Raw genomic sequence first — 26,998 nt, forward strand, 5'->3', positions numbered from 1 at the left:
TTCATTCTGAATTTTTCAAAAGAAATTTTTCAAGGCATCAGTGGTGCTGTTTACCATTGGAATAGAACGTCTGCAATTTTGCTTAATTTCTTCCCAAAACCCTTGAAAATACAGTCTAACCTTCAGGCAATTTATTATTTTCGATCAGGACATACATCGTTCTCCACTCCAGTTTAAATGTACAGAAAACAAGAGCGAGGAAATGCAGAAAACAGGGAAAAGTGGGCTCTTCTCAGAGACGCACCAGCCGTTGCTAAGCAACTGAGTAGATAGAGCAGGGGTTGACAGTCATTCTTTTCAAAGCAAAGCAAACAGACGTAGTAAGGCTCCCTCGGCTGAATACCGGGTCGTAGCTTTCAGGGGTGAACAATGGAACAGCATCTAATAGTTTTCAGCAAAAAGGCCATTGAGAATAAGATTGGATTCCAATGACCTTTCTCCAAACCTTACCGGATCTAGATGTTACATTACATTTAGAATTGCCAAACTCATGACGTTCCAAGCCTCTATGTATGACTTTCTTTCATAAGAAGATGTTTTAAAGAATGCTAGGGGCCAAACAACTTTAGATCCCTTTTAACTTTCTTTATATGGAAAAAAGCATATGGACCTGTGCATTGAAGGTGGAAGGAATTACAAGGAAAAAAGTTTCATTACAAGGTGTTCATTTAAACAGCTTTATCCCGATAAGCATGCCAATGAAAAGAGTGAATATTGTTATGTAAATATGCCATTAACACCTTCAGATGCAGTCAGAATGAACCACGTTTTCCATCTCCTACAAATTCTGTATCGACAACGATTTAGTGATGTTAAATGTTTAGTTGTGAGTTGAATTTTAAAATGATTCATGATGTATGTGATTATACTGTTTATCCTAAACTTTGCTCTGACACAAAATTTGCCTCTCGACCCTGCTGAAATATTTGTGGCAGGCTGTTGTTCAGGGCTGAATAACAATTATCTGCCAGATAGATTATTATGCTGAGCATTGCTCACAATCTCTGATTGCTTTCTGAATCAATTCCCCATCGTTTTTCATTAGCATTGAGCCTCTTTATTATTCTTCAGTGTACAGAAATGAGTTCCCAAACAATGAAGGTTCCTTGAACATTTTGCACATCTGCATCATAAAAAGGATTTTGAACTTGAAGCTTATGAAGTGGCACCTGCTCGAGTGGTTGTCCTTGGGAAGTGTCAGCACACTCCATGTTTAATCCTCTCTCATACTACTTGATATGAGAGAGTGAAGCTACATGGTGTAACAACAACTCATTTGGCACCTATTCCTACCCAGTACCAAAATCCTTCTTATTTCTCCTTGGCTTCCACCAACTTGAGGATACTCTTAGGCTTCACTTCCCCTAATCCTGCTAATACACATTAACAACACCCTGAAATGCTACAAAGATATCCTTGTCTGTTTTATAGAGTAGAGAGACAGTCTAAATCCTTAAAGGCAATAGCTGCAGAATTTTAGGAAACATGAATGGATAGAGTCAATAAAGAAAACACCTCAGCAACAAGACAATGTTTGCACTGTTTAATGCTCCATGAAAAGCAGATCTAAAAGTGCTTGTAACTTTATATTGATCTGCTGAAAGACAGAGCCATCCCATCTAGTTTATTACAGTCCTGTTTTTAAAATCTACTTGAATGTGAAACAGACTGTATTTACTTTCACAGTACATCACCCTAGTCTTATTGTGAACAATTTATCTGTGCACATTATTCCAAAAAACAATCTTAATCTTTTATCAAAATGTAACTTTTTCCTTGTTTTTCATTCTTGAATTTCAAACCCTCTTTTCCAGCCATATGATTCAATCATTCCCGCTGGATAAAATAAAGTTACACTTTCTTATTTCATTGTACAATATCTTTCTTCATTCAGAAATATTCAGATTATGATCATACCTTTTATGTTCACAAAAACATTTAGAATTGTTTCCAGTAGCTTTCCACAAATGCTGGTTTTATTAAAGAGAACAAATATTTCTAGATTGTAATATAAATTAATTTGTATTTTATGAAATAAAGTGCAGGGAATTGAACATTATAAAGTCACATGGTGTTAAGTAAACATTTTTATTAAAGGAGAACATACAGTGACTCTACAAATAAAAAGAAATTAAATATTATCCATCTTAATTTTCAGACACAGTTGAGTGGAGAGTATCAAAATATTCCAGGGTGGGTCAAAAAAAAAAAATCCAGACCAAACTGTAGCTGAGCAAAGTCTTTTTTATACCATGTCCACTAGAGTAAATTTATTCTCCTGTTTTGTAGGAATGACATTGATAAAGGTCTTGTACAGAACAGCACCCTTGGGAAGTTTTGGGATCACATCCCTGGCTTCGGCACTTCGTGGTAGAGGAATGTACACCTCCTTGGTGAATCTGACAATACCATCCTCTAGGGCATAAATTGTTTTGTTGGTTCCAATACCAACCTGTGAGGACAGAGAATGAGAGATTAATTTCAGATAAGGGAAATGAAGGCCATTTCCAGTTTTACATAACTGTATGGTAATGAAGTTTTAGAATTTTAAGAAATGTTAAAGCAAAGCAGCATGATGATGTAAAATTACATCAGTTATCAAATTGGTCATACTGATAATATAAGTTGTAAAGAACAAATTGTGTTTTTTTTTAATTAGAAAAAATCTAAATAGTTTTACTAGTGATCTCAGACTTTTGGACCCTACTGTATAAAGACATGTTCAAATCACATATAATAAAATAATTTTCAAAAATTAATCAAAGCGACTTCCATCAGAAAACATGCTATATGCTGCTTTTGCCTTGTCATTTTATGCTTGTACATTTTTAGGTACTTGAGCAAAACGTTAAAAGTAAAACAATTGTGATGCACAAAATAATAAAATATAAAAATATATCATAAAATATCAAACATTTGTTTTGGTCAACAGAAATTGACATTAATAAATTGTATAAAATTTCAACAAATAAAACGCATAACTTCACATGATCAGACATAGATATATAACAGCTATTTAAAGGAAGATATTTTACATGAGCTCCAGGTTGCCAGCGCATTAGACCCTTGCGTTGTGTTGCGAGGATGTTGCCTGCATGTACAAAGTTCCCTTAAAAAAAGACAAAACATGTGCTATTATGCAAGATAATGGAGGACAGAAATATACATTTATACAAACCCTAGCTACAGTAAAAATCGCTGTGTTTCTCATATCAAGTTCAATAGTCAAAAAGTACCATCTTGTTTCTTGAAACCGTATCTGCGGCCAGCACTCTTCCCTCCTAGGTTTTTGCTGCTTCCTCCTGACTTCTTTGAAGCAAATCTCGTCAGTACAACTGTGGGTGTTTGACTCAACAGAATGCCTGCAAAGACACATACAAAAATCAATAGAAATCATCAGTACCTGCAACATGGATGTTGAAACTTTTCTTCACGTCATAACCATGAATTTGTTGTGTTTTCGGCATTAAATCAACCTAATCCTTAACGCTCTGCATAGCCATTAACAAAACATAAGACGTAAGATCAGTCAGTTTATGCTCTGTTGAAGCTGCAGTCAACATTTCAGTCATGCTCATTGTGCTGTTAGGAAATGGTGGCTTATCATGCTACTACCAACTCGCACAGTCATTACAAAACGCTAAAAGATAAAGGGCTCCATTAATCCACATCAGCAACTATTATTCAAACATGACTTACATTATACGTGATACAATTCGAAAAGAAAAACTGTCATTCTACTTACAGGCTCTTGATTGTAGCATCAAGGACGCGAGCGCCGCCATCTTGAATGACGTAAGTCTGACGCAGCGGGCGCGCTCCCGTGATCCTTTAGTAGAACCCGCGAAGCTGCGAACTGGTGAGTTGGCGTGAGTAAAGAGAAAAATATAAACTTTGTAAATATTGCATATTTACAGCTACAATATAGACAGAGTATGAGAGGATGCTGAGTTAACTTACATGAGCATTTGTATCTTGATATGTTTGTGGTCTGCTATATTAAGTTGGAAACTTGCTGCAGTCTTTCTGTTCGTGTGTGCGTGCTTGCTTATATTTGTCTGGAGTCCACGCGTAGATTCTGTTCGTGGTTGTGAGTGAATATTGCGAAATCCGCACTTTGGGTTGCCCTGTTTCAACAAAATATTAATGTAACGTAATTTGTTTGTTAAAGTAACCATATTGTCTTACGAAAACACCGTAGTTACTACAGTGTTTGTTTGTACAATGTTTAAACTGGTAATTTAGCTTGACATTATCCAACCCATCTAGCCTATGTAAGTTAACTAGCTAGATAAAACAAAACGCCATATTTTGACACCGTTTGAAGGAAATCCCAATTTAATATAGTATAATTTTACAGTGGTTAGAAGGCTATTAACGTCTGTATCAACTCTTCTTTTCGATTGTCTGTCATATAATTAACATGGTTGTGAATTCGTCCGATTTAAACATCACAAGTTGCCAAGTTTGCTGACAGATTAGATTTGGTTGAAAAAAACTTTCAGAATGATTGTGGTGTTAGGATGGGTTAGGTAAAAATTGGTGAACAATTCACAGTAAGTTATACTGGATATCATTTGTGTCTGTACATTTGTGAATCCGTTTTGGAGATAAATTATAGTTGCATATAAAGATAAAAATATTTATACATATATATTAATATTTAAAAAGAAAACTTGAAGGTTATTGACGGAGTAATATAAACAGTTTGTGAAATAAAAATAAATGTTACAAATTAAATATGTTGCTAAAAAGAAGATATATTTATATACTTTTATGTTGTAATAATACAAATAAAATAAATATAAAACTACACACACATACTTATTTATTATTAGGGTAGAAATATCAGCAGGGCAAGTACAGATCTAAACTATATCAGAAAATCTGTATTGCTGAGACTTGCATGTGTTTTAATTTGAACTTTCCTTCAGACTGCAGATCTTTGGATAACAGATCAGCATGACCTGCATCAGTAGACCTGGATTCCTCCTAAGTGACAGTGACCCCAGTGATTCAGAAGAGCTGCCTGTGTTTGATTTCTCACAGTCCAAATCCAGACAGGCCAACTTGGTGGTTTTAGACAGTTCAGACTCAGAAATGGCTCCTGTTGCTGATCCAATTTCAGCTCTAGAGGTCCACGCCTCCACTGGACCTGCTAGAAGTGATGTGTTGATGGTCAGTAGTGACAGCGAGGAGGAGGAGGCCATCATTCCGTTAGCTCTGAGACTGAAACAGAAACAACTTTGTCTGGGTACAGTAGCCACCGCTGCAGAGGAGACTCAAGCTTTCAATGTAGCTCCTAATGGATATTCACACCTCTTAGATGTTCCAGCACATCATATGAACCCCGAGGCCCAGCCAGTTGAACATAACAAGATCTGTAGAAATATAACAAGGCAGTGTAGCTCAAACAACGCTGCACCATACCACACAAAAGAACCTTCACCTGAAGCAGAGAATGGCACTTACCTGGTCAAACGCAAGAAAACCCCAGCAGAAGTGGAGGCTGCCAGACTGGAAGCCCTGAGGAAACGAGCAACGCGAGAGCATCAGCAGGAAGAGAAGGAGAGATTGAGAATGGAGAAGAAAGCTCTGGCTGATGCTGTGAAAGCCCTGAGGCCAGAGGAGTGCATCAAACACATGGTGGTGACGGTCGACCCAGGTAGGTGGCAGTGCTCATCTCTGCTGTCACAGTTTCTTTCAGTGTTCGGTGCGCTTTGCTACTTTACCCGAGTTGTTAAAAAACACTGGCATGAGGTATTAAGCTGCATTTGCTGAATGGATTAGTATTGATTAGCTGTCTCTCCCTCATAGGCCTGCTGCAGCTGGAAGGTGGTGGTGCTCTCCTGACTTCCCTGCACGCCATGGGCTGCAACTGTGCCATAGAGAAGCAGTCCCTTCCTCGTAGTGTCACCTGGTCTAGACGCTCACCCTGCCCTCAGGTACGACAGCCCTCAATACATACAAATGCGACTTTTACCCATATTCCTTGTCATTGGCTTTGAGGTGGAGACAGTTATGAAAATGATAATAAACCAATTATTTTCCTGTCATGGCTGAATATTAAAATTAATCAATTAACAATTACCATCGCACACACATAATATATATGTGCGTAGGAGAGAAGACCAAACAAAGTAAAAATCTAAAAAACAAAAGGAAATCCAGCACAATATCAATATTCTATTTTTAAAGATTACATTTAACGGTGTTTTCTTTTAGTGTTTTTAACTGTAAGTTAGTGTTATAAAATGGCAAAGGTAAACTTAGGCCCTGTTTACACCTGGTATTAAGATGCGTTTTGGTCATCAATCAGCAGATCACAAGTGGACAATGCTAAATACAGTTGTAAATGGGGTCTAAATCATTTTGAGCTTGTCCACTTTTGACCACATCCAGGTAGTTAAAAATGCGTTCGACCAGATTGCTTTTGTAGTGTGTGGTAATGTGGTCGAACAGCCCCAAAAGATCACCTACTCTCCACCTACTGACTTAATGCGTGAACATTATGGGAAGCGCGCTAGCCAGATGAGATTTAAACTTTGTAGGCTGAAGACACGAGTTTGGTTTGAAGATGAAAAACTTACCAAGCACAATGTTCTCTCACCATTCCTGATTTCTAACATGCACTCACAGCGTTCGCCGTGGTCTTGCGGCTTCTAAAGCAGAAACGAAAGCTGATGAACTCCGTGTGTTTTCTCCGGTCATGTTCACATGTATATTGCGTGAGCTTATTTTGTGCATTAGATGGAAAGATGAGAAAAAGTCCATACATTTACCTGCCCATAGACCCTACCCTAAAAAAGAAATCAGGACAGAAGTGGTTGAAAGTGGACAAAAGAGACGTATTAAAACACCAGGTGTAAATGGGAATGTTTCTCGACCAAAACTCATCTTAATACAAGGTGTAAACAGGGCTGAAATGTAAAAACAGGGGAAATGAGTATGAACAATTAAATGCATTCATTTTTGTTTGAATGATGTAATGGATTGTGGGGTGTGGGGGCATTGGAGTCAAAAAGGTTGAGGACCACTGATCTAAATCATTTTACACTTGGTTTTATAGTTCATTTGTTTTGTTTGCAGACTCATGAGATTATGTCCATTCCAGACTCTCATACTGTAATCCAAGTTCCAGTGGATGACTTTGTGACCATGATTAACAACTACTGCAAGGTAGGCACATTATGCTCGGTGGAATGGTAATGGCATAGTGTGATTTCCTATTGGACCTTTATGATTACTTAATTATCCATTAATAGAATAATTATTTGATGTGCTGTATTTGCAGTTTTTGTATGATGTGGCAACTAAAGATGAAATTAAAAGAGCTTTGTGGCCGAAAGGGCAGCAGAAAAAAAACATTAGTTATGACCTTTTTGAGAAGAGTCAGAGCAATTAAGAGTAATGAATACAATTATGGTATCATCTCTCAATTATGTAACAATTTTCCATAAGGTCTTTAAAGTGTCCAGTTTCTTAATCTTTGAGAAATGCATGTCCCAGTATTTTGGCAGCATAGTTTTTCCCACATGATTTTGTGAGACTATGAGGGGTGAACCTCATTTCCTTTTGGGTCCGGGGACATGCCTCACCAGAAGAAAATGTTTCACATTTTAAAGTTAAATTCATCAATCTGGTGCACTTTGAGAGTTCCAAATTAAGAGCTCTAACACATGTTCAGTGTGCAAACTGAACAAAGAAAAAAGCCTGTGAATGCCCTGAACTTTAATGGAGACGTAACCCTCTTTTTAGTTGTGATATAGTGTCTCAGTCTACATTACATTCACTCCTGTGTTTTTAGGAAGCCAAACAATTAGAATGTAATAATTATATTTTTCCTATGACAGTAATAGCCATATATTGTAAAACGAATGCACTGTAATGCACTGTAGCACTAAAATAGTAGGGCACAACGGGGCTAAAGGCAAACCGGGGTAAAAGGCACATTTGACTTTATTCCCTAACCACTGGACGACAAAAAATTCTGCTTAGTTTGCTTAAAAAATCCGTCATTAATTATCACCCTCATGTCATTCCAAACCCGTAAGACCTTCGTTGATCTTCGGAACACAAATTTTTTATTAAGTCCGAGAGGTTCCTGAACCAGGCGTAGGCAGCAACGGCATTGCAACTTTGAAACATGCTTGGTCGATATCCGCCCTCAATGCTCACTTTTGCCAAACCTGCACTGAAGCAAGCTCCGCGGCAGACTTCTACTCTACAGTCAAATCGGTGTTACGTCAACAAAGTGTGGACTTGTAGGTAGACAGTTAGTGTTTAGGGTGCCATTTGGGACAGGGCCACTCCTTGGGAACTGAATCGTCTTGAGAAGCAGAAAACACTGGATCAAGTGTGCACTTTGCTTTGAAACAGCGCAAACAGACTATATACTTTTTTAATTAAATCACAGTCTTTTGCGATCTGAATTGGGCACAAAGCCGTGTTGCGCTTTTGATTTTAGTTTGTTCAACAGCTTTAGTTCGTTTGGCGCAAAACAACGTTAGAGACCTTTTATGTTATTAAGAGAAGTTTTAAAATATTTTTTTAGTTCATTGTGAAACTGTGGCAGCACAGATTAGACTGTGGCAGGCCCCCAGTGTCTAGGAAATTAAAGGTAAACACTTTCTCTCCTTTGTGGTGCTTTTCTGTTTTTTAACGTAGAGGCAAAGCAACAGTGTATTGACCGAAAGCGGCATATCTCTGACCAGCTGGATCCAAGGACTTATGAGCAGGAACCCAGGCAGAACCATCAGTCTGGTCGTGATTGACATAGAGAAGTATTTCAGGTGAGTGACGTACTGAGAGTGTTTAACCTGGGCCATTTTTTTTTTTTTTTACATTTTCAATGTAAAGGTGTTTATGGTGCTTTTTACCCAAGAATTAACCAGTAATGACTTTAAAGATAAACAAATCATAAAACAAAATTTTGCATTAGTACATGCATGTTATGATTTATTTTGACAAACTAATGATGTTTATAATTGCTTAATTTAGCATTAAAAATGCTCTTTTGCAGATCCCAGAATTCAAAATGTCAGAAGAAATTCCGTGAGGCAGTGCTAGGCGAGGAAAAGAATGTGGGACTTCAGGGAGGGAAGAAAAAGCGAAGAAAGAAAGACGATATCAATCAGCTTCCAGAGGTCTCGCGAGTGCAGGTTGAGGAGGTAAGCTGAACCACCTCTTTGGCAGTCAATATAAATTCATGTCTAAATACAGGTCCTCTGCTTCAAATCAGTCTTTCTTCTCTCACCTGTCTATCAGACTTTGGTAGACTTGCAGCTGCAAACTGGTGTGCAGGTTCGCTTCCTCTCTACCTGGAAGGACTTCACTGATTATATTACCATGTCAACCAAAGCAGTAGCCGAGGCTCCTTTCAAGTGAGTGGGCAGCCACCGTTTCCAAATTTATCGCTTTCCAACCAGCTGTATGTTTAGCTAGTGCTGTTTATTTCTTACTTTTGTTTATGTTTATTCTTCCCAGGCGGGAGCGAGAGAAGACGGGGTTCACATTTTGTTTGGAGAGTGAGTGGGCAGGGGGTCAGAAGGTGGACCGCACAGGGAACGGCCTTCTGCAGGTTTGGAAGAGACAAATACAGCAGTTGAACCGTGTCAGCCCTGATATGGCCAGTGCTATACTCAGTGCCTACCCGTCTCCTCGGCTCCTTGCTCAGGTTAAATCTGTTTTTAATTCTGAAGTGTCTTAACAACATAGAGCCAACCCATTATCGGCAAACAAATGGCACATTTTTTGTAAATCATTTTATGTTTGAGATTTAGTGTGTATGTATATTTGTTACTTTAGGCATATGCGCGGTGCAAATCGGAGCATGAAAAAGTTGGTCTGCTGTCAGATGTACTCATTCGTCGCGGAGAGGGTGTGACATCAACAACACGCAGAGTTGGTCCAGAGCTTTCTAAACGGTTGTTTCTTATGATGACGTCACATGATGACCAGCAGCCCGTTGATTCAGCTGTATAGGTTCTTCTGCCTTGTACACATGAGGACAGGTGTCAAAAGAATTATGTTATATTGACTCAGTGCAATGTCGGCTTCATTGAGGTATTTATTACAGTTCAGATATTTTATAAATTTCAAACCTGAATTTTCCAGATTTTCCAAGTTATATTTTTACTGTAAATCGTTGCTATTAAATGTTTCTTAATGTAACCAAACCATTTTTCTTCACCTCCATTAGAGCTAGTTTTTCTCAAATACCTGTGGTCCAAACCTTGCTGTACCTCTCTACACTAGAGGTGAACCATGAAAGTTTCACTTTTCCTGGAACGCTCTTAAAGTTTTTTTTGTTCTTTCATTTTAGTGGCAAATAACCTTGGTTTGCAGATGCCTTTTCAATGTAAATTCTCAAAAATGAATTTATTAATTTGATTTGATTTGACACATTTGAAGACACATGTTTAATGTACAATTAATTCCCTTTATGATATATTTTACATGTTTAAGCAGTACTAAACAGGGCAGTGTTCATTGCAAATGCAACAGTATAAGTTTTGGCTCTTTTCCCGTTTAAGGCACTACTGCGTGCCTTTCAGAACCAAAATGGCCCCTTGAGCACGCCATACTCACTGTCTAAGGACTGTTGAGGCTCGTGGCTCATTTCCAGCACATTAGAGAATGGCACCTGACCAAGGAGTGTCGTGTTGCCTGAAACGAGCGGTGGGGTAACGAGCCGTTAAATGTGCTTAAGAGATGAGCTGCATGCTTCATCCCTGTCCCTGAAGGCAGTATTTCCTCTACAGTTTAAGGGATGGCATAACAAACTATGGCTAGTAGGTGTGTGCTTGTGCCGAAGGGAATTATATGAGCAGAATTATGGCAGCTTGAAAAGGGATCACCTTGGAGTGATTGTTTAGCTGAATAGTATGAAATCCAATTTCCGTGTACTCTGAATGCAGACTATAACAGCTTTTATGACCTAGAGTGTGCAGTGCTAACATCTTCACTGACTTGTAAACAGTTAAATGGGACTTTAATTTCCAAAAGGCAGTTATAGGATATTACAACTTACAAAGTACAATGTAACTCATCTAACCTAAATGTTTTGGAGGAATAGTTTCTCTCGGCATATGTTCCATTTGCATCTAAACACAAATATCTGTAAGTGCAAAGGGTCTGTTTATCTTCAGCTGCTGGATGTGCAATGTTTATATACGAGTCATGACTACTCCACATGATAGATTAGACCCCGTATAGCATTTCTGTTCAGCAGAGTAGCAGTTTCTCATTTCTGGTGCACACAGGATTCTTCCTCCTTCTTGTTGGAGATTAATAAGGATTGGGAGTGGCGGTAGGTCAACGTCGAGCACCTTCACTCACAGTCAATAGAGTGGAAAGCAAAGCTGGGCTGTTAGTCACTGTCTTTCCCTGGATATTCTCAACTCAGCTCATCTCTTGGAAAAATGCACCTTCTTATCGGCCGCCACACAAGATGGAGTGCCACAGGCAGTGCTGTTTATGGTTTTGTGAGTCTGTTTTGTTCCAATTACAGTTTCATATTCTTGGCAGAGTGGGGGCACTTCCAATTTCGTGAGTTGTGCCACAATAATGCCACATGTAGTTGTGCTGGCCCACCGACGACAGTGGCATAATAATAACACATTTCCTCAGGCAAGTGATATGCCAACAAGGCAAAGCGTCTGATATTATCCTTCCATTGCATTTTCAGTGCGTTTCGCCTTGGTGCTTGGTGAATCACGATCCACTCAGAGCCACTCACTAAGACAAGATAGAATGTCAAAGACTCTAACAATCTATTTCAGAGCACGAGTAGGCCGGCCACTGTGGTATTGGTTTCTTTGCCACCAGCGTTCAATCAATGTTTCCTGCTTCTAAAATAAATCATTATATGGCTTTGCTTCTGCCTTTTTTTGTTCATTTGCAAATCAGACGCAAGTGATTCAAGTGTTCAGATCCAGCTCTTCTGTGAAAAGAGATGCAAACCCCTCAAATAAAACAGAGATAGAAGCTTTTTAACGTCTGAGGGAAAACATTGCATTGTTATTGCAGGATTTTGTTTTCTACCTTTCCCTCTCCTACCAGCTTTTTTTTAGATTGCACATATGTACAGAGTTATCTTCTCTCACTGTGGAATTTTGTTATTGTTTTTTTTTTCCAGCTGGTTGGCTGAGTTTTTGATTGCCACATGAGGGCAGAATTGCTTCACACTGACTGTACGCTAAATAGACCGGTGATTCCACACTGGTGTTTCTCAACTCTGTTATATTAAACATCACATAGTGATCCAACTCAATAGCAAACCTCAAGGTATTATCATGATATAGACTTGTCTGTGTTGTTTGAGTGTTTGATGCTTCTTGAATTTTGATGATTTCTTGTTTTCTGGAGCCAGTAATTCACTGCTCAAGTTTACCGTCCGTGAAAGTGATCCCATATTTAATGTAGTCTGGGTTGTTGTTGTTTATTTACTTTGCATTGTTTTGTTTGTCACACAACCTGTTCATGTTGCCTTACTTGGATAGATCAGAAATTACCAAACTTTTCGTCAGCCCAAACGCCTTTCATTTAAAATATTTACTTTTAAGTACTCTAAGATTTTAATTTAATATTTCAATAATAAACACGTTTTCATGTTCACAGCTCTGATGTTAGTTAATGGTTACATGTCATGCAGGGAAACAAAAGTGTTTTATTTAGATTCATTTAGCTTTTATTTTAAAATGATTTCATTTATATTTTTATTATTTAATTCATTATCTTCTTTTCATAAGCTAATGAACATCAGGGGTTTGCAAATCCCGTTTTGGGAAACCATAGGCTAGATGATAGTGATTGATGAATTTGCTGCCCAAAGTTTGATTTGGCGCAAATCTTTTAAAATTTTGTTATCCAGTCACATGCACGATTTATGTACTACTGCAATGCTTTACTAGCTTACGTTCCAGCTAGCACTTTCAAGCCTTTACAAGTCATCCAGAATGCAGCAGCACGTTTGGTCTTCAATCAGCCTAAGAGAAGCCATGTCACAGCCGTCTTGGTTGTTTGCATTATATTTAAGGCTCAGAAGGTAGCATATAGAACCACCTCCCGTTCTGCACGCTCTTACCTAAACACTGTACAAAATGTATGATTCTCCTTATTCCCTTCAGTCAGTCAAAAAGTGTGATGCCTGGTGGCAACATCACAGCACGTTATGGAATCTCCTGCACAAAACCTATACACTCCCATGATGGTGGAACACATTCTTTACCTAAATAGCACACCTCTTCTGGTCTTGTACCATGTAAAAGAAGATTGTATACTTGCTATAACCTGATCACAAATTACACGTGCAAAAAACTGCACAAACTTCTGTTTCCTTGTGTAGGTATTAGGTGGCAAACATCTGATGTTTGTAATTTTGTTTTCTTTGTCTGTTGAATTGTGCTGCTTTTAGTGGCATTTTTGTCCTTCACTGCACTGCTTTTCAATAGATGAACATGCATTAGATGAACCTCTGTGACTGTACCAATGTTTACGCTCATTTCTTAAGTCTTTCTTTAGACCTTTTCTGATTCTTTGGCCGTACAGGTAATGATTCACCCAATGTCTCTGCTTGTTAAGCATGATGATAAGTGTGTTCCATTGTCTAAATTTCGCACATCGCATCAATAAAAAACACTGCATAGTGTATCTACAGAAATGGCAGCCAATGAGTGTGTAGATTCTCTCTATAGTTTAGTGATACGCTGCAGGTCACGTCATTTCAACATGGCAAAATACATTGAGGATGACCCACACCATACTGTTTATCATTAAAAAAAACTTTTTATTGCAAACTATTATGAATTCAGCCTTCATCTCATGTGTGTAACACCATTTAGATGACTCTTATTTCTCTAATAAAATGTCTCAATTTGAATGACTCAGTAAGCCAATCAGAAGAAGCTGGGGAGGGGGAGGTATAAAATGTAATTTTTTGCCACATGTAAGAGGAGGTGCTATTTTTATAATTCAAGTTGTATCTTGTTTATATATACAGTATATATATATATATAAATATGCAAGAATGAGTTCTATGTGAACGGCCACTTAATGTGAAACGTAAAGTATGTAACAGACATATTTGGATCGAATTTTCTATTCATCTACAGCTTGAGCACACACTGTATCCTGAAAGAGCGTCCACATTCCAAAGGCCATGAAAAACCAGATAGAGAATCCCTTTGATGGTCCTTAAGAAATTGGATCATTATCTCCGTTTTCCACTCACTTTCTCCTCACAATCCAAGTTTCGCTGTGGGAGGCTCTGCTCTCCCTAGGGTGCTTGAGAGTTTGTGGCTGCTGCGTGGAATCAGGCCAGGGCTCAATTTACTTCAGATCCCAGGCCTCAGCCCTGCAGGGACCCCTAATCAATGCCCACCTCTCACCCTCCTCATAATCCCTCTCCCGTAGCGACCTGATGCGGTCGCTAATTGGGCTATTTGTGTGGAGCTGAGCGAGTCTGACGTTCTTCCTGCTTGTCCGTGTGTGTGTTTTATGATGTATCCCGGGATGTTTACTTATTTATTTGAAGCATGCACCTTCTGGAGTCTGCAAGGTGGTTTGATGGACTGCATCCCAGAGGAGTCTCCTGAGGCTGTCCGTGTGTGTACGAGTGCGTGTCAATGTGTGCTAGACACCAAGCCGGTGTCCTGCCTGCTGCCGCTCAGTATTCATTACACACCGTTACCCTCTGGGGCGTTTTTATTAACATTCCAATCAGCGCCGTGCCAGATTGCTCGATCTGCAGAAACAAATTGGGAATAGTCTTTGATATAAGGTTGAAAACACTCTGACAAGAGGAGGCACACAAATATGAATTCATGTGCATGGCACATATTGAGATTTGGTCAATGAGCCAAGTCAGGGCCATTACTCCTCTGTTTGTTATTTAAATAGCTTTGTACAACACCGACACCTGGAGTATCTCTTTCACGTGCTAGGAGATCTTGTTCCACAAAAACGACCAGTGGGAAGCTGCCGGTTCTTCCCGAAGTGATAGGCACTTTTCCGTTTTTCTCTCGTGATCCATTGTTGCCTTTATTTCCTTTTTCCCTGCAGCTGACTGATTCTCAGAATTGAGGTGCTTGACAGCCACCGTCGACTGCAAAAGACACACTTTATTCTCACAGGATGGCAGCGGTGAGATGGAAAGATGAAGGTAAGACAAAGGGTGTCATTCATCGTGTCTCTCAATTCACAGGTCTGTCACACTCCCCTCAATCCGCTGAAGGCTTCGCAAGGCTTAGTGCTTGAGATTCTTTGGTCAATAGCTGTACTTGACCTTTTACGGCCAAAAAAAGTTTGTACGTGTTGGTGCACTTTCCCACAGCGTGTGTCATGAGTATGAGTATTGCTTGTCCCTGACAAGCAGTGGCGGTTCTAGACCATTTCAACTGGGGGGGCCAAGCTGGGGCCAGTTGTACTGTTAGAGGGGCCAGTTACATTTAGACCTTATTGTTGTCATATCATTTTCTGCACTGCAGGCATTAACAGGCAAAATACCATGTTTATAATCATTCAACAATGCATTTGCATTTCCATTATATTTTTACATTTGCATTACATATTCAGTATTAGTCACAGTAACTGTACTTGACATGATGTCCTTCTTTCTCTTCATTTTGGTGAGAACTATAGAGCAAAAGCAATGGGGACCAAGAAGCGTATTAATTCATTTACTGAAAATAACTGACTTGCTAGGTAACTACTAACCGTTTACAGGGTTCCTGCACACTTTTCAAAGTCAAATTTAAGGCTTTTTAAGACCTGAAGAAATCAAAATTCATACCGTACATTAGGGGTGTGCAATATTGACAAAAATATATCTCAATATTTTCAATGTTTTGTTGATAATTAGATGATATTTTACTGATTGTGTTTTTGTGCTGGTGCCATGGCTGGTTTAGGCCTGTTGTTGACAGCAGACTTACAAAGATATTCATATTTTTTAATATTCTATGCAGTGGTCAGTTAACAGCAGGGACCGAAATTAATTTTTTTATTCATTTTTTATTAATTTAATTTGCCACCTTACATTGATTTCCAGGGGCATTTTCACCTATATATAGACATTCTTTCTAAACTTATTTAGAGTTATGAATCACCTTTTATGTCAAATACTAACATTCAAATTATACAGTAATTATACTTATTTATACAATAATACTTAATTATACAGTACCACTGTTACCAGTCAAATGAAATAATTTAATCAATATCCATCTTTGCAGTGCAGAGGTGACACAGAAGCGGCATAAATTTATTTACACTCCATTTATAATTGCATAAATAAAGCTATGAGATTTTTTTTAAATCAATATTTAAATATGAAATGATTTCTAATTGTAATGTTCTAATTAAAGGGTACTTTAAATATGAAACTAAAACCGCCAGTAGGCGGCGGAAAGTCACAGAAGTGAGTTGAGGGATTCATTAATTCAACCGATTTGTTCAAACGGCTGATTCATTCGGTAAAGGAGCAAGTGATTCCTTCAAAATGCGGATTTCAGTCAAGAAATCATCGCTGTCTGTTGCATTGAGACTCTGCTACGGTTTCATTTTGAAATTCTAGTCGGCGAAATAAAGGGAAAACAAACAATGTTGACAATATTGTGTCTAAAAAGTAACTCCCAATGTTCACTTATTGTTAATTTAACTGTTGTAAAACATCAATATCACAGTTGCAATTGTGGACGGGAAAACGGCACTCTTGCTGATCTGATATTCTAATATAAGAACATAATATGATATAAATATAAGACATAAACTAATTTGGGGACATAGCCTACCTATGAACCGCACACAGCAGTGAAAGGACGAGAGATAAACGCGATGTCAGCTCACAGTGCCTCGTATACAGTTAAAACATTGATTACAATATCATAATAGACACTGCATATCGCACACCCGATACGCACATAAAGAATGAACTTGCAACTGACCAGCTTTCTCTCCTCTCTCGCGTGCAGGAGACAGACGTTATTCTGCCGCGATTCCCGCGAATGTGATGCGAATTGTCACGTGAACAAGCAAATCCACAAAGATAGAATAATAAAAAAAAATAATACGCATACAACGATAACAACGATAGCAAAAAAACAGTTTTGTAAAAATTATTTCACACTCCACATTTAGGGGGGCCACAAGGGGGGCCAAGCTTGTTGTCACAGGGGCACGGGCCCCCCTGGCCCCCCCTCTAGAACCGCCACTGCTGACAAGTCTCTGGATCAATCCGAATTCGTGTCAGTAATATCTTCTCCCAGTTGCTGTCCTTAACCTGCTGCTCAGTTCCTGTCTGAATGACGTTAGTTGTGTAGCTGCACAAGATATGACCTAGAATGATGATGATGCATCTTTGGGAATGAAAGGTTATGACAAGAAATGAATCTGGTGATTTTACACACTATTTCTCCTTTTACTGAGCTTGCTGTCCAAGGTTACATGCTACTTCTGTTTTCATTTTTAATTTGTCTCAAACTAAAGATAACTAGTGTTGAAGGAAAAATACATATTTTGCCTGAGAATCTGTTTGGATGCACTGATATTAAAATAATGAGCAATACCCATAAACCGACAATTATATTATACTGTTATGGGTGCAAAATTGTTGATTTTAAAATTATACTATTTTGTAATTGTTTTTAAAATTATTTTGAGATATGCTAAAGATTGTTTTCAAAATTGTATTCAATTATTAGTTTTTAAAAGCTCAACTTTCAGTGAGCCATCTAAAAATTATTAAATAGGCAATTATACAGACTATGCAGTATAGGTATATACTAAATTGAAATGTGACACATGCATGTAAAGCTGCTTTGAAATGGTTTATAATGTGAAAAGCACTATACAAATAAATATGAATATATACATATATATACTCACTTACTCAGTATATATCACCAAAGTGGCATTTATTTGATCAAAAATACAGGAAAAAACATAATGTGAAATATTATATATAAAATATCTCATTTCAGTTGAAAACCAGTATATATTACATCCCTTAATTCTGATTTCCACTAAACTTATATAAACTTTCAAATTCAATATTTATATATTTTTACATATGTTTGAAGATAAATTTCATGTCCTAATAAAGTTTGTAGTACAACACCCCCCCCCCCCCCCTCTTTTTCTGTGTGTGCAATAACCTTTTTCATTAATTGTATGAACAGAACTTAGACACTGAGGTCAGTAAATCTGCTTATTGCAATGGGGCCTTTTCTCTTTCATATATATATAATGAATATTTATATAAAATATTATTTAAAAAAATTAATATTTGAATATTTAAAGTAAATTAACTTTGAGATAAACATGCTACAGTAAAACATTCAACATATGAGGAAAAGCCTGTATACTCCACCTCCATTCCCATTAAAACCGAACACATATATAAAAAAAAAGCTTACTGTGCTCTGTAAATCCTTTTTTTGTCATTCGCTGTGAAGGTAAGAAAGGTGAGCATTGAAAAAAAAGAAAGAAAATAAATGAATCCTTTTTATCAAGAGCCTCATACAGTGCATCTCTTTCTTCAGAGAAGTTCATAACTATAGGAACCGTAAACATGATGAAGTGAGGCTGGCTTTTTCATCATGCATCAAGCTTCAGTGTTATTCAAATGCTCAAGCTGGTAAATAATTCAGGGAAGGTGATGTACTTCATATTTCCTGAGCTTTGGGATTTATGTAATTTTCCCAACACCAAATGGTGATTGATAGACAGATAATGATGTAATTATCTTAGTGAGACTTGGTGCTCTTCTATTAAAGAGGATAATGTTGCTGTTGTCCTTCTGGAATTCAGTTGCTAATTTTACCCTTTAAAACTATTACAAAATGACAGCCGACATCCTGGAATGAAGGGATCGTTTAAGGCGCACAGTCTGATGGCGTGATACAAAGGTTAAACTCTTCTTTTCTAAGCCAGTTTGTAAAAGTTGAATGTAGATTCTTGCTCCGAGCTTTTGAAGGATTACATCCACACTTTGTTTTATGAAAGGACTAAAAGGTCACATGGCTTAATAGAGAAACCAATTACTTCAGCTCCACTTGATAATGAGAATGTTGATCAGCTAAATCCTCGCATTGATGAATCAGATTTCACAGCATTTATCATTTCCAATTTATGGGCTATTAGAAACATTCATTCTAGTTGATTGGCAAGAATCTGTATGGCATCTCTTGCGATTTGTATTTGTTGCTATCAAGGTTATGGATGTAAAACAGAATATAAACACAATTTATGATCTGAAAAAAATGGATTTGCAATCTGGTTCAGATCATTGTGGACAGAGTTTCATAAACATCTGAAAGCTGGAATACCCTACATGACTTTTGCTTCAATTTTTGGGCACAGGCTAGCTTCAGATTATGATTCTATCTAGTTGGAGGATATCAGACATGTCTGATATTTTGAAATGACTTTAGAAAACATATTGTTTTCATTTGTCATGCATCTGCTAGCAGCGAGGCACATGTTTCTGCATGTTGAAAGTCTGGTAGCGTGTGATCCGTAGTCATTTAATGTATGATGCCGAGTTCTTTCTGTAATAATTACTAAACCAGGGTGCACACTGTATGATCCGTATGAACAGGATCCCCGCTGTAAGCCATGTCACACTGTAGGATCTCAGTTGTCATTAACATACGGTAGTCAAGACGCGTTAAAAACGGACGTGTGCAAGAAGACTCGTCCGAAGATTTACATCATCAATCCGTGACATGTTTGTTAATGGTGAGTTGCATTTACATCTGGGATAGAAATGGTAGCTAGTAATTTTGATTATGGCTTTTCTTAAAAATGGAAACTGTGAAAAAACTAAAACGTGTGTGTGTGTGTGTGAAGCAAGTTATTGTTGTCTCACTAATTGCGTCATCAGGTTCTGCACTCCTATTGGTTTTTGATTTGATGGTTTGTCGTAGGAGAAGCCACAAACTGCGCCTCAATAACAAAATAAACACAACATTTAAAAAACAGCAAACATTTTTAAATTAACAATAAGAAAAGCATCTGATCATAGTAAGCAACGTGGATATGTTTACAGTTCTGCAATTCGGCAGGTCGAGTCATGTTATTTATATAGCACTTTATACAACAGATTGCTTAAAATCAAGCAGCTTTACCATATTAAACATGAAAAACAGTGTCACCGTCTCATTTCATTATAAGTACAACTTAATTTTCTACTATAAACCAGCTCTCCAGTGTGTTCATGTTTTCACTCGCGGATGTCAGACCTTGACGGGCTGAGCCAGAGAAATGAACCGGAAAAGATTCCCACGTGAAAGAAAGCGGAGCCTCCATGCACACCTACCTATAACGTAATCGCCACTGACCAATGGTAGTACAAAGGTGTTTACCACCTGTAGCAAACTTTTCCGGAAAGTTCGCTTTGGCAAGCTGTGTCACTTTGTGGGACTCCTTAAAGGGTTAGTTCACCCAAAAATGCAAATTCTGTCAGTAATTACTCACCCTTATGTCATTACATTCATTGTCGAATTCATGTATCGCTCTTGATGATTGAAATGCGGTCATCTCATGGCATTTTATAAGGCAAATAAGCTCTCAAGTTCTCGTTCTCAAACTTTATAGACCCCAAACAACTTCTACAATGCTTAACAGTACACAATGTATCACACTGAGGGATACTTTTAAAATTTAAATAGAATATGTTTATATTTTTGAAATCATGTTTTATATATCTGTCCACAGACCCACTGCAGGACCTTCTTGGAGCCCCATGGGTCCCAGGACTGATAGCTTGATCCATAATTCATAGAGGTATAAGCTTTAAAGCCTTGACTATGCATTTGCCCTCATGAATGTTTAGTTCTTGTACAGTATCCATAGTGTAATAAAAGTTTATATTCAAAGTACCCAAGGCTTATATAAATATAAATACTGAGAGTATATACTTTTCACATAAAGAATACAAAAATAAAACTTAAAGCGTAACATTAGGTATAGTTAATATTATTTTAAATTCAGTATTGTTGAATAAAGTTTATATTGTCTTAAATTCCATGACATGAATAGTATAAGAGCCTCAACAATATTTTGTATATAAATAACTAGGTCTGGGTTGATCTTGGACTTCACTTTCAAAATATGTTCTTATAAATATAAAATCAAATATAAACATGCTAATGAGGTTTTAATTAACAGTTTCTGGTTACATTTAAGATTGGTGGAATAAAGTTTAGGGCAGAGCTCAGTATGTGTGTGTATGTGTGTGTGTGTGTGTGTGTGTGTGTGTGTGTGTGTGTGTGTGTGTGTGTGTGCGTGCGTGCGTGCGTGCGTGCGTGCGTGCGTGCGTGCGCGTGTGCGTGTGTGCGCGTGTGTGTGTGTGTGTGTGTGTGTGTGTGTGTGTGTGTGTGTGTGTGGCAGCAAGCCTTAAATAAGTGTCTGGATCCTCCCAGTGCTAACCTGTGACATGTTCCCAGTCATTATATGTGTCTATCTACAGTTCACTCTCTGATCCTTGTTTCCTGTTAAAAAACGTATGATTGTATACTTTTACTTTTACGATTGTAACTTATGTATTGTATGTGCTATCAAATCCAGTCTTTGACGGAATGTTACCGCACCACACGATGATAGACATACATGAACATGTATTTACTTTATACTTTTAAAAATACTATATTCTTTGTGAGATTAACATTTCTCCATAAAAAGCCCATTTGCATTCTCAAAATGTGGTCTTAGAATCGCATAACTGTGGCACAAATATACCTCCATAATCACCTGCCATTGAGATGAATTAGAATGCTTAATGGACTGCTCTCTCCAGGTGTTATAATAATAATGATAATAATAATAAATAAATAATAATAATTTGTTACCTTCTCGGATTAAACAGTGGCCATGTGTGCCTCAAGATAATCAGAGGATCCTCAGGCAATAAATTATCTGATGACTGAAACATACATTGCTGATGTATGTTTGAATGAGACTGTGGGAACACAAAATTTGCTTTTACCTGTCCTGTTAAACAATCAGCAGATATAGATAAAAAATATGAAATCCCATTAACTACATCAATGTCTAAATAGAGACTTCTGGAACACAAATAGCTGGTTTTCACAACACCATCAACAAGAAGAACTGTTGGATCATCTCACCTTTCTGTCATAAGAGACACTGTGACCATTCATTACCGGTGTCATTCAGCCCTTGATGATGTATACCTGTTAGCAGCATCAGTGATGTACTACAGATCAGTTGTTACCATGGTCACCACAATGGAAGTGTCTTGCCAGTTATAATTTGTGCTGGTATAATATCTTATAGACTCAGAAGCAATTTCTTTTTTTTTTTCTCCACTGTGTACCAAACCTTATGTACACCGAGAATACTTCTGGGTCTGTTAAAGTCAGTGCATGCAGAATGTGAGTTACCCATAAAGCTTGGACATCAGATTTACTGTTTGTTTGTGTTTTTCAGATCATAATTTGATGCCATACATTTTGGAGAAGAGACCAAATGTGCTTTCATTGCAAAATAACAAACAGGTCTCTAAGTTATATAGTTTAAGCCTTAAAAAGACATACAATTTCACCTAAATTGGCTTTTTTGAGGGCTGGTCTGCCCTTTTTTATGGAATAACATCTGTTTTTCCTCATCATTTCGGTTATAGTCCATCTTTTCATCTCAGTCTGCCGAATATGTTCTGTGCTTTAAAAAATGATGAATGAAGAAATTCAATAGGAACCTATTGTTTAACAATCAAACATATCAATGACTCTATGCTTTTACTTGTCAATATGGTGTTATTGGAGAGTTTGAGGAAGCCACAAATGTCCTTTTTGAAGACAGCTAAGAATGTATTGACGTGCTGAAAAGAGTATCTATCCAGGGGACAAATGTGCTGACTGCTGATGCATTAATTGGGAAGGCGGCTGTGGTGCTCAAAGCTCCTGCTGGGATCTCTCACTCTCCTCAGACTTATTCAAAACACATCCAGGCAAGTACCCGCGGCTGCTGCACACACATTGCACAGAAACCAGGATTTGGCGGCTTTTTCCACATTGTTTGGCCAGTGTTGTCTGGGCAGGTTGACAGAAAGCAAGACAGATAAGTGTTTTCATTTCTTTTCTCCTTTACGCATCTAAGTTGACAGGGAGCGCTTTCAAAATACTAGTCCCTTTTGAGAAATGGCGACCTGACAAGGGAGATCAAAAGAAGTGGTGATGAGGAGTGTGGATCTGTCAGTCTACCCCAGATCTAACTATACACACCACATGTAGGTAAATGCCACCCTCTCACATTGCCATAGAGTTGTTTTTAGAGAAACATTAAAGCTGGTCGGTGACCAGTACAGAAAAGGATAAACACAGCATTTAGTGTGACATACTGTAGAACTCAACTGGTTAAACATCCTGACTGATCCAGGGGGGAAAAACAGCAAATGAAAAAAGAACATATCTATCATTGTAGTTTGTGTTGAGAGGTTCTCTTAACTGTCCTTTACTCTGACAGATTGGTGCAGCTTATTTAGTAAACTGCTGACTGAGATAGAAAAATAAGCATATACAACTGAATTGACGGGCTCTTGGCGCTGCAGGACAACGACTCTCTAGGACCGAACTTGCCTACCCCTGTGTTAGAGGGAAATGCAGGTTGATGCACTGACAAGCCTGGTATTGAATCTGAAAAACAGCGTATGTTAAATGCGATGCTGAACGATTTAATTTTTTCGGTAACGCTTCTAGGGTCCAATTCTGACTATTAACGATAGTTGCTTATTAGCCTGCATATTACTAGGATATTGGCTGTTTATTAGTACTTATAAAGCTCATATTAATGCCTTATTCTGCATGACCATATTCTACATCCTTAATCCTAACCAAAACCTAAATTTAACAACTACCTACTAACTATTAAATAGCAGTAATTATGAGTTTGAGGAAGTTGCAGTTAATAGTGAGAATTGGACGCCAATCTAAATTGTGATCTAAGTTATATGCTCAAGAAGGAACACAACAAAAAGTGGTGTTATTGAATAAAATAATTTTACATAACAGCTGTGAAAAATAAAATATTGTGATTTTGGAGTTGCTATTGTCAAAAATAGTAACAATTGTGAGATATAAAATCGCGAAAAATGCAGTTGTGAGATACAAAGTCACAATTATGAGAAATATTGTGTAACAATTGTCAAAAATAATAGCAATTGAGAGATATGAAGTATAAGTCATGAGAAAAACATAACTTTGGGATACAAAGGCACAATTATGAGGGTAGGGTTACACTTTATTTTGATTTAGGGGGCTTTTACACTGGGCTCGTTTGCTGCGGTCCGAGCCCGGGCGCGATTGTTCCCAGCGCTCCCCGCAGCGTTGGTCTGGTTTCACACTCAACTTGATTCTATCGAACTCTGGTGCATTTGCATGCATCTTACGTCATTGCAAGCGTGCACGGCGCATTTTAGAAAACACGACGTGGGTCAATATATTGTGTTTTTTTATTAATTTGGTGCAATTATTAATAGCTGAGTAAACAACGCAGGTTAACTGTGTGTGTTTCACATGATCTGTCTTTCCGCTGCTTGCAAATGGACTCTTTTGAGGAGACAGTGGATTTCCATTAATTTGTTGCCCTGATTGCACGCACTATGCGCGAATACACTGCAGACTCACTCTTGCTCGTATCCAAGGTAAATCTTCATCCCTTACGTGTGTTTTATTTAACTAAATACATCATAATCGGCTAAAACGCATGCGCAGGATACTTTACTTCCTGAACAAGTGCACATCCGAGTCCGTGTTGTTTTCACATACACGCGAATCGCAGCACGGTTCAGGAGCAACCGAACTCAGACCACCTCCTCCAGGCAGTCTCGAGTTCGATACCCCAGTGCGCACCTGGGTCCCATGACAGCGTTCAAATTAGCGATTTTTCATGCGAACCGTGCCCCGTTCCGAACTAAACTGCCAGTGTGAAAGTCCCCTTACACTTTTGACATTCTACAACTTAGCAATTACAGTACCGCTCAAATGTTTGGAAAATTACTATTTTGATATGATTTTGAAAGAAGTGTCTTTAAAGTGAATTTATTTGATCAAAAATACAGAAAAAAACATTCATATATAATTTAAACTTTAAAATATCATTTATTTATGTGATGCAAAGCTGAATTTTCATCAGTCATTACTTCAGTCTTCAGTGTTGCATGATCCTTCAGAAATCATTCTATTTTGTCAATAGTTCATAATTCTTAGGAATTATTTACTTTTATCATATACACTCACCTAAAGGATTATTAGGAACACCTGTTCAATTTCTCATTAATGCAATTATCTAATCAACCAATCACATGGCAGTTGCTTCAATGCATTTAGGGGTGTGGTCCTGGTCAAGACAATCTCCTGAACTCCAAACTGAATGTCAGTATGGGAAAGAAAGGTGATTTAAGCAATTTTGAGCGTGGCATGGTTGTTGGTGCCAGACGGGCCGGTCTGAGTATTTCACAATCTGCTCAGTTACTGGGATTTTCACGCACAACCATTTCTAGGGGTTACAAAGAATGGTGTGAAAAGGGAAAAACATCCAGTATGCGGCAGTTCTGTGGGCGAAAATGCCTTTTTGATGCTAGAGGTCAGAGGAGAATGGGCCGACTGATTCAAGCTGATAGAAGAGCAACTTTGACTGAAATAACCACTTGTTACAACCGAGGTATGCAGCAAAGCATTTGTGAAGCCACAACACGCACAACCTTGAGGCGGATGGGCTACAATAGCAGAAGACCCCACCGGGTACCACTCATCCCCACTACAAATAGGAAAAAGAGGCTACAATTTGCAAGAGCTCACCAAGAGTGGACAGTTGAAGACTGGAAAAATGTTGCCTGGTCTGATGAGTCTCGATTTCTGTTGAGACATTCAGATGGTAGAGTCAGAATTTGGCGTAAACAGAATGAGAACATGGATCCATCATGCCTTGTTACCACTGTGCAGGCTGGTGGTCGTGGTGTAATGGTGTGGGGGATGTTTTCATGGCACACTTTAGGCCCCTTGGTGCCAATTGGGCATCGTTTAAATGCCACGGGCTACCTGAGCATTGTTTCTGACCATGTCCATCGCTTTATGGCCACCATGTACCCATCCTCTGATAGCTACTTCCAGCAGGATAATGCACCATTTCACAAAGCTCAAATCATTTCAAATTGGTTTCTTGAACATGACAATGAGTTCACTGTACTAAAATGGCCCCCACTGTCACCATATCTCAACCCAATAGAGCATCTTTGGGATGTGGTGGAACGGGAGCTTCGTTCCCTGGATGTGCATCCCTCAAATCTCCATCAACTGCAAGATGCTATCCTATCAATATGGGCCAACATTTCTACAGAATGCTTTCAGCACCTTGTTGAATCAATGCCACATAGAATTAAGGCAGTTCTGAAGGCGAAAGGGGGTCAAACAGTATTAGTATGGTGTTCCTAATAATCCTTTAGGTGAGTCTAGTGTGGTATAAGCTCAAGAAGGAACAACACAAAAGCATGCTTCCTCAAAATATTGTATTATTGAATAAAATAATTTTACATAGAAATTATGTGAAATAGTCTCATCATATATAGGCCTACATTTGCAGTTGTGAGATATGAAGTTGTAATTGTGAGATACAAAAATGCAGTCATGAGAAATAATGTTGTAATTGTCAGGGAAAAAAAAAAAAAACTTCTAAAACCCAAACATCCAAAGGGTATTAAAAGCACCACAAACAAATCCAATAATGTATCGACTGCCCTTTCTGCACATTGATTGTTCATTAGAAGTCACAAAGCTATCATAATTTATATGATGTCAAAAAATTAGTTGTGTATACTATTGCATAACCCCTCAGACTTCATATCCTTAAAGGTTACAACAATCAGACTCTGTAGGATAGCTTTGCTTTTCCAGGAAAAGCCTTTCAGGAACAAAATGCTTTTAACATATTGTTTCGAGACCCAGGAGACGAGAGGAAGAAAGAATAAGAATTGAAAATA

The 26,998-nt window shown here is 38.1% G+C and overlaps 2 protein-coding genes and 1 long non-coding RNA gene across 3 annotated transcripts; 2 read left to right on the forward strand and 1 right to left on the reverse strand.

Moving 5' to 3' along the window:
* Positions 1-1,521: 1,521 nt before the first annotated feature.
* On the reverse strand, positions 1,522-3,809 carry mrpl27 (mitochondrial ribosomal protein L27). Its single transcript, XM_077200993.1, has 4 exons — positions 3,746-3,809; positions 3,237-3,362; positions 3,036-3,109; positions 1,522-2,452 (listed from the first exon to the last, which is right to left on the reverse strand). Exons 1-4 carry the CDS (start codon positions 3,783-3,785, stop codon positions 2,246-2,248), a joined length of 447 nt encoding a protein of 148 aa, XP_077057108.1. The 5' UTR covers positions 3,786-3,809; the 3' UTR covers positions 1,522-2,245.
* Positions 3,810-3,823: 14 nt separating this feature from the next.
* On the forward strand, positions 3,824-13,882 carry eme1 (essential meiotic structure-specific endonuclease 1). The gene is made up of 9 exons (XM_077200983.1): positions 3,824-3,859; positions 4,935-5,665; positions 5,818-5,945; positions 7,090-7,179; positions 8,668-8,792; positions 9,023-9,170; positions 9,268-9,383; positions 9,487-9,676; positions 9,808-13,882. Exons 2-9 carry the CDS (start codon positions 4,963-4,965, stop codon positions 9,982-9,984), a joined length of 1,677 nt encoding a protein of 558 aa, XP_077057098.1. The 5' UTR covers positions 3,824-3,859; positions 4,935-4,962; the 3' UTR covers positions 9,985-13,882.
* A 1,094-nt stretch (positions 13,883-14,976) lies between these two features.
* Positions 14,977-22,530, forward strand: LOC143710072 (uncharacterized). The gene is made up of 3 exons (XR_013194472.1): positions 14,977-15,163; positions 20,719-20,787; positions 22,453-22,530. It is a non-coding gene; the product is annotated as an uncharacterized LOC143710072 (long non-coding RNA).
* Positions 22,531-26,998: the final 4,468 nt, after the last annotated feature.

The sequence above is a fragment of the Siphateles boraxobius genome, unplaced genomic scaffold (genome assembly GCF_051911475.1).
Source record: "Siphateles boraxobius isolate OS27281-9 unplaced genomic scaffold, OSU_SipBor_1 46, whole genome shotgun sequence".
Lineage (NCBI taxonomy): Eukaryota > Metazoa > Chordata > Actinopteri > Cypriniformes > Leuciscidae > Siphateles > Siphateles boraxobius.

Excerpts from the sequence above, each read along its gene's own strand:
- eme1 (XM_077200983.1), top strand. The coding sequence starts at position 4,963 with ATGACCTGCATCAGTAGACCTGGATTCCTCCTAAGTGACAGTGACCCC. Across the intron at positions 5,666-5,817 it reads GGTGGTGACGGTCGACCCAG|GCCTGCTGCAGCTGGAAGGT; the intron begins GTAGGTGGCAGT and ends TCTCCCTCATAG. Across the intron at positions 9,384-9,486 it reads GTAGCCGAGGCTCCTTTCAA|GCGGGAGCGAGAGAAGACGG; the intron begins GTGAGTGGGCAG and ends TATTCTTCCCAG.
- mrpl27 (XM_077200993.1), bottom strand. The coding sequence starts at position 3,785 with ATGGCGGCGCTCGCGTCCTTGATGCTACAATCAAGAGCCT. Across the intron at positions 3,110-3,236 it reads CGGTTTCAAGAAACAAGATG|GGAACTTTGTACATGCAGGC; the intron begins GTACTTTTTGAC and ends TCTTTTTTTAAG. Across the intron at positions 2,453-3,035 it reads GCTGGCAACCTGGAGCTCAT|GTTGGTATTGGAACCAACAA; the intron begins GTAAAATATCTT and ends CTGTCCTCACAG.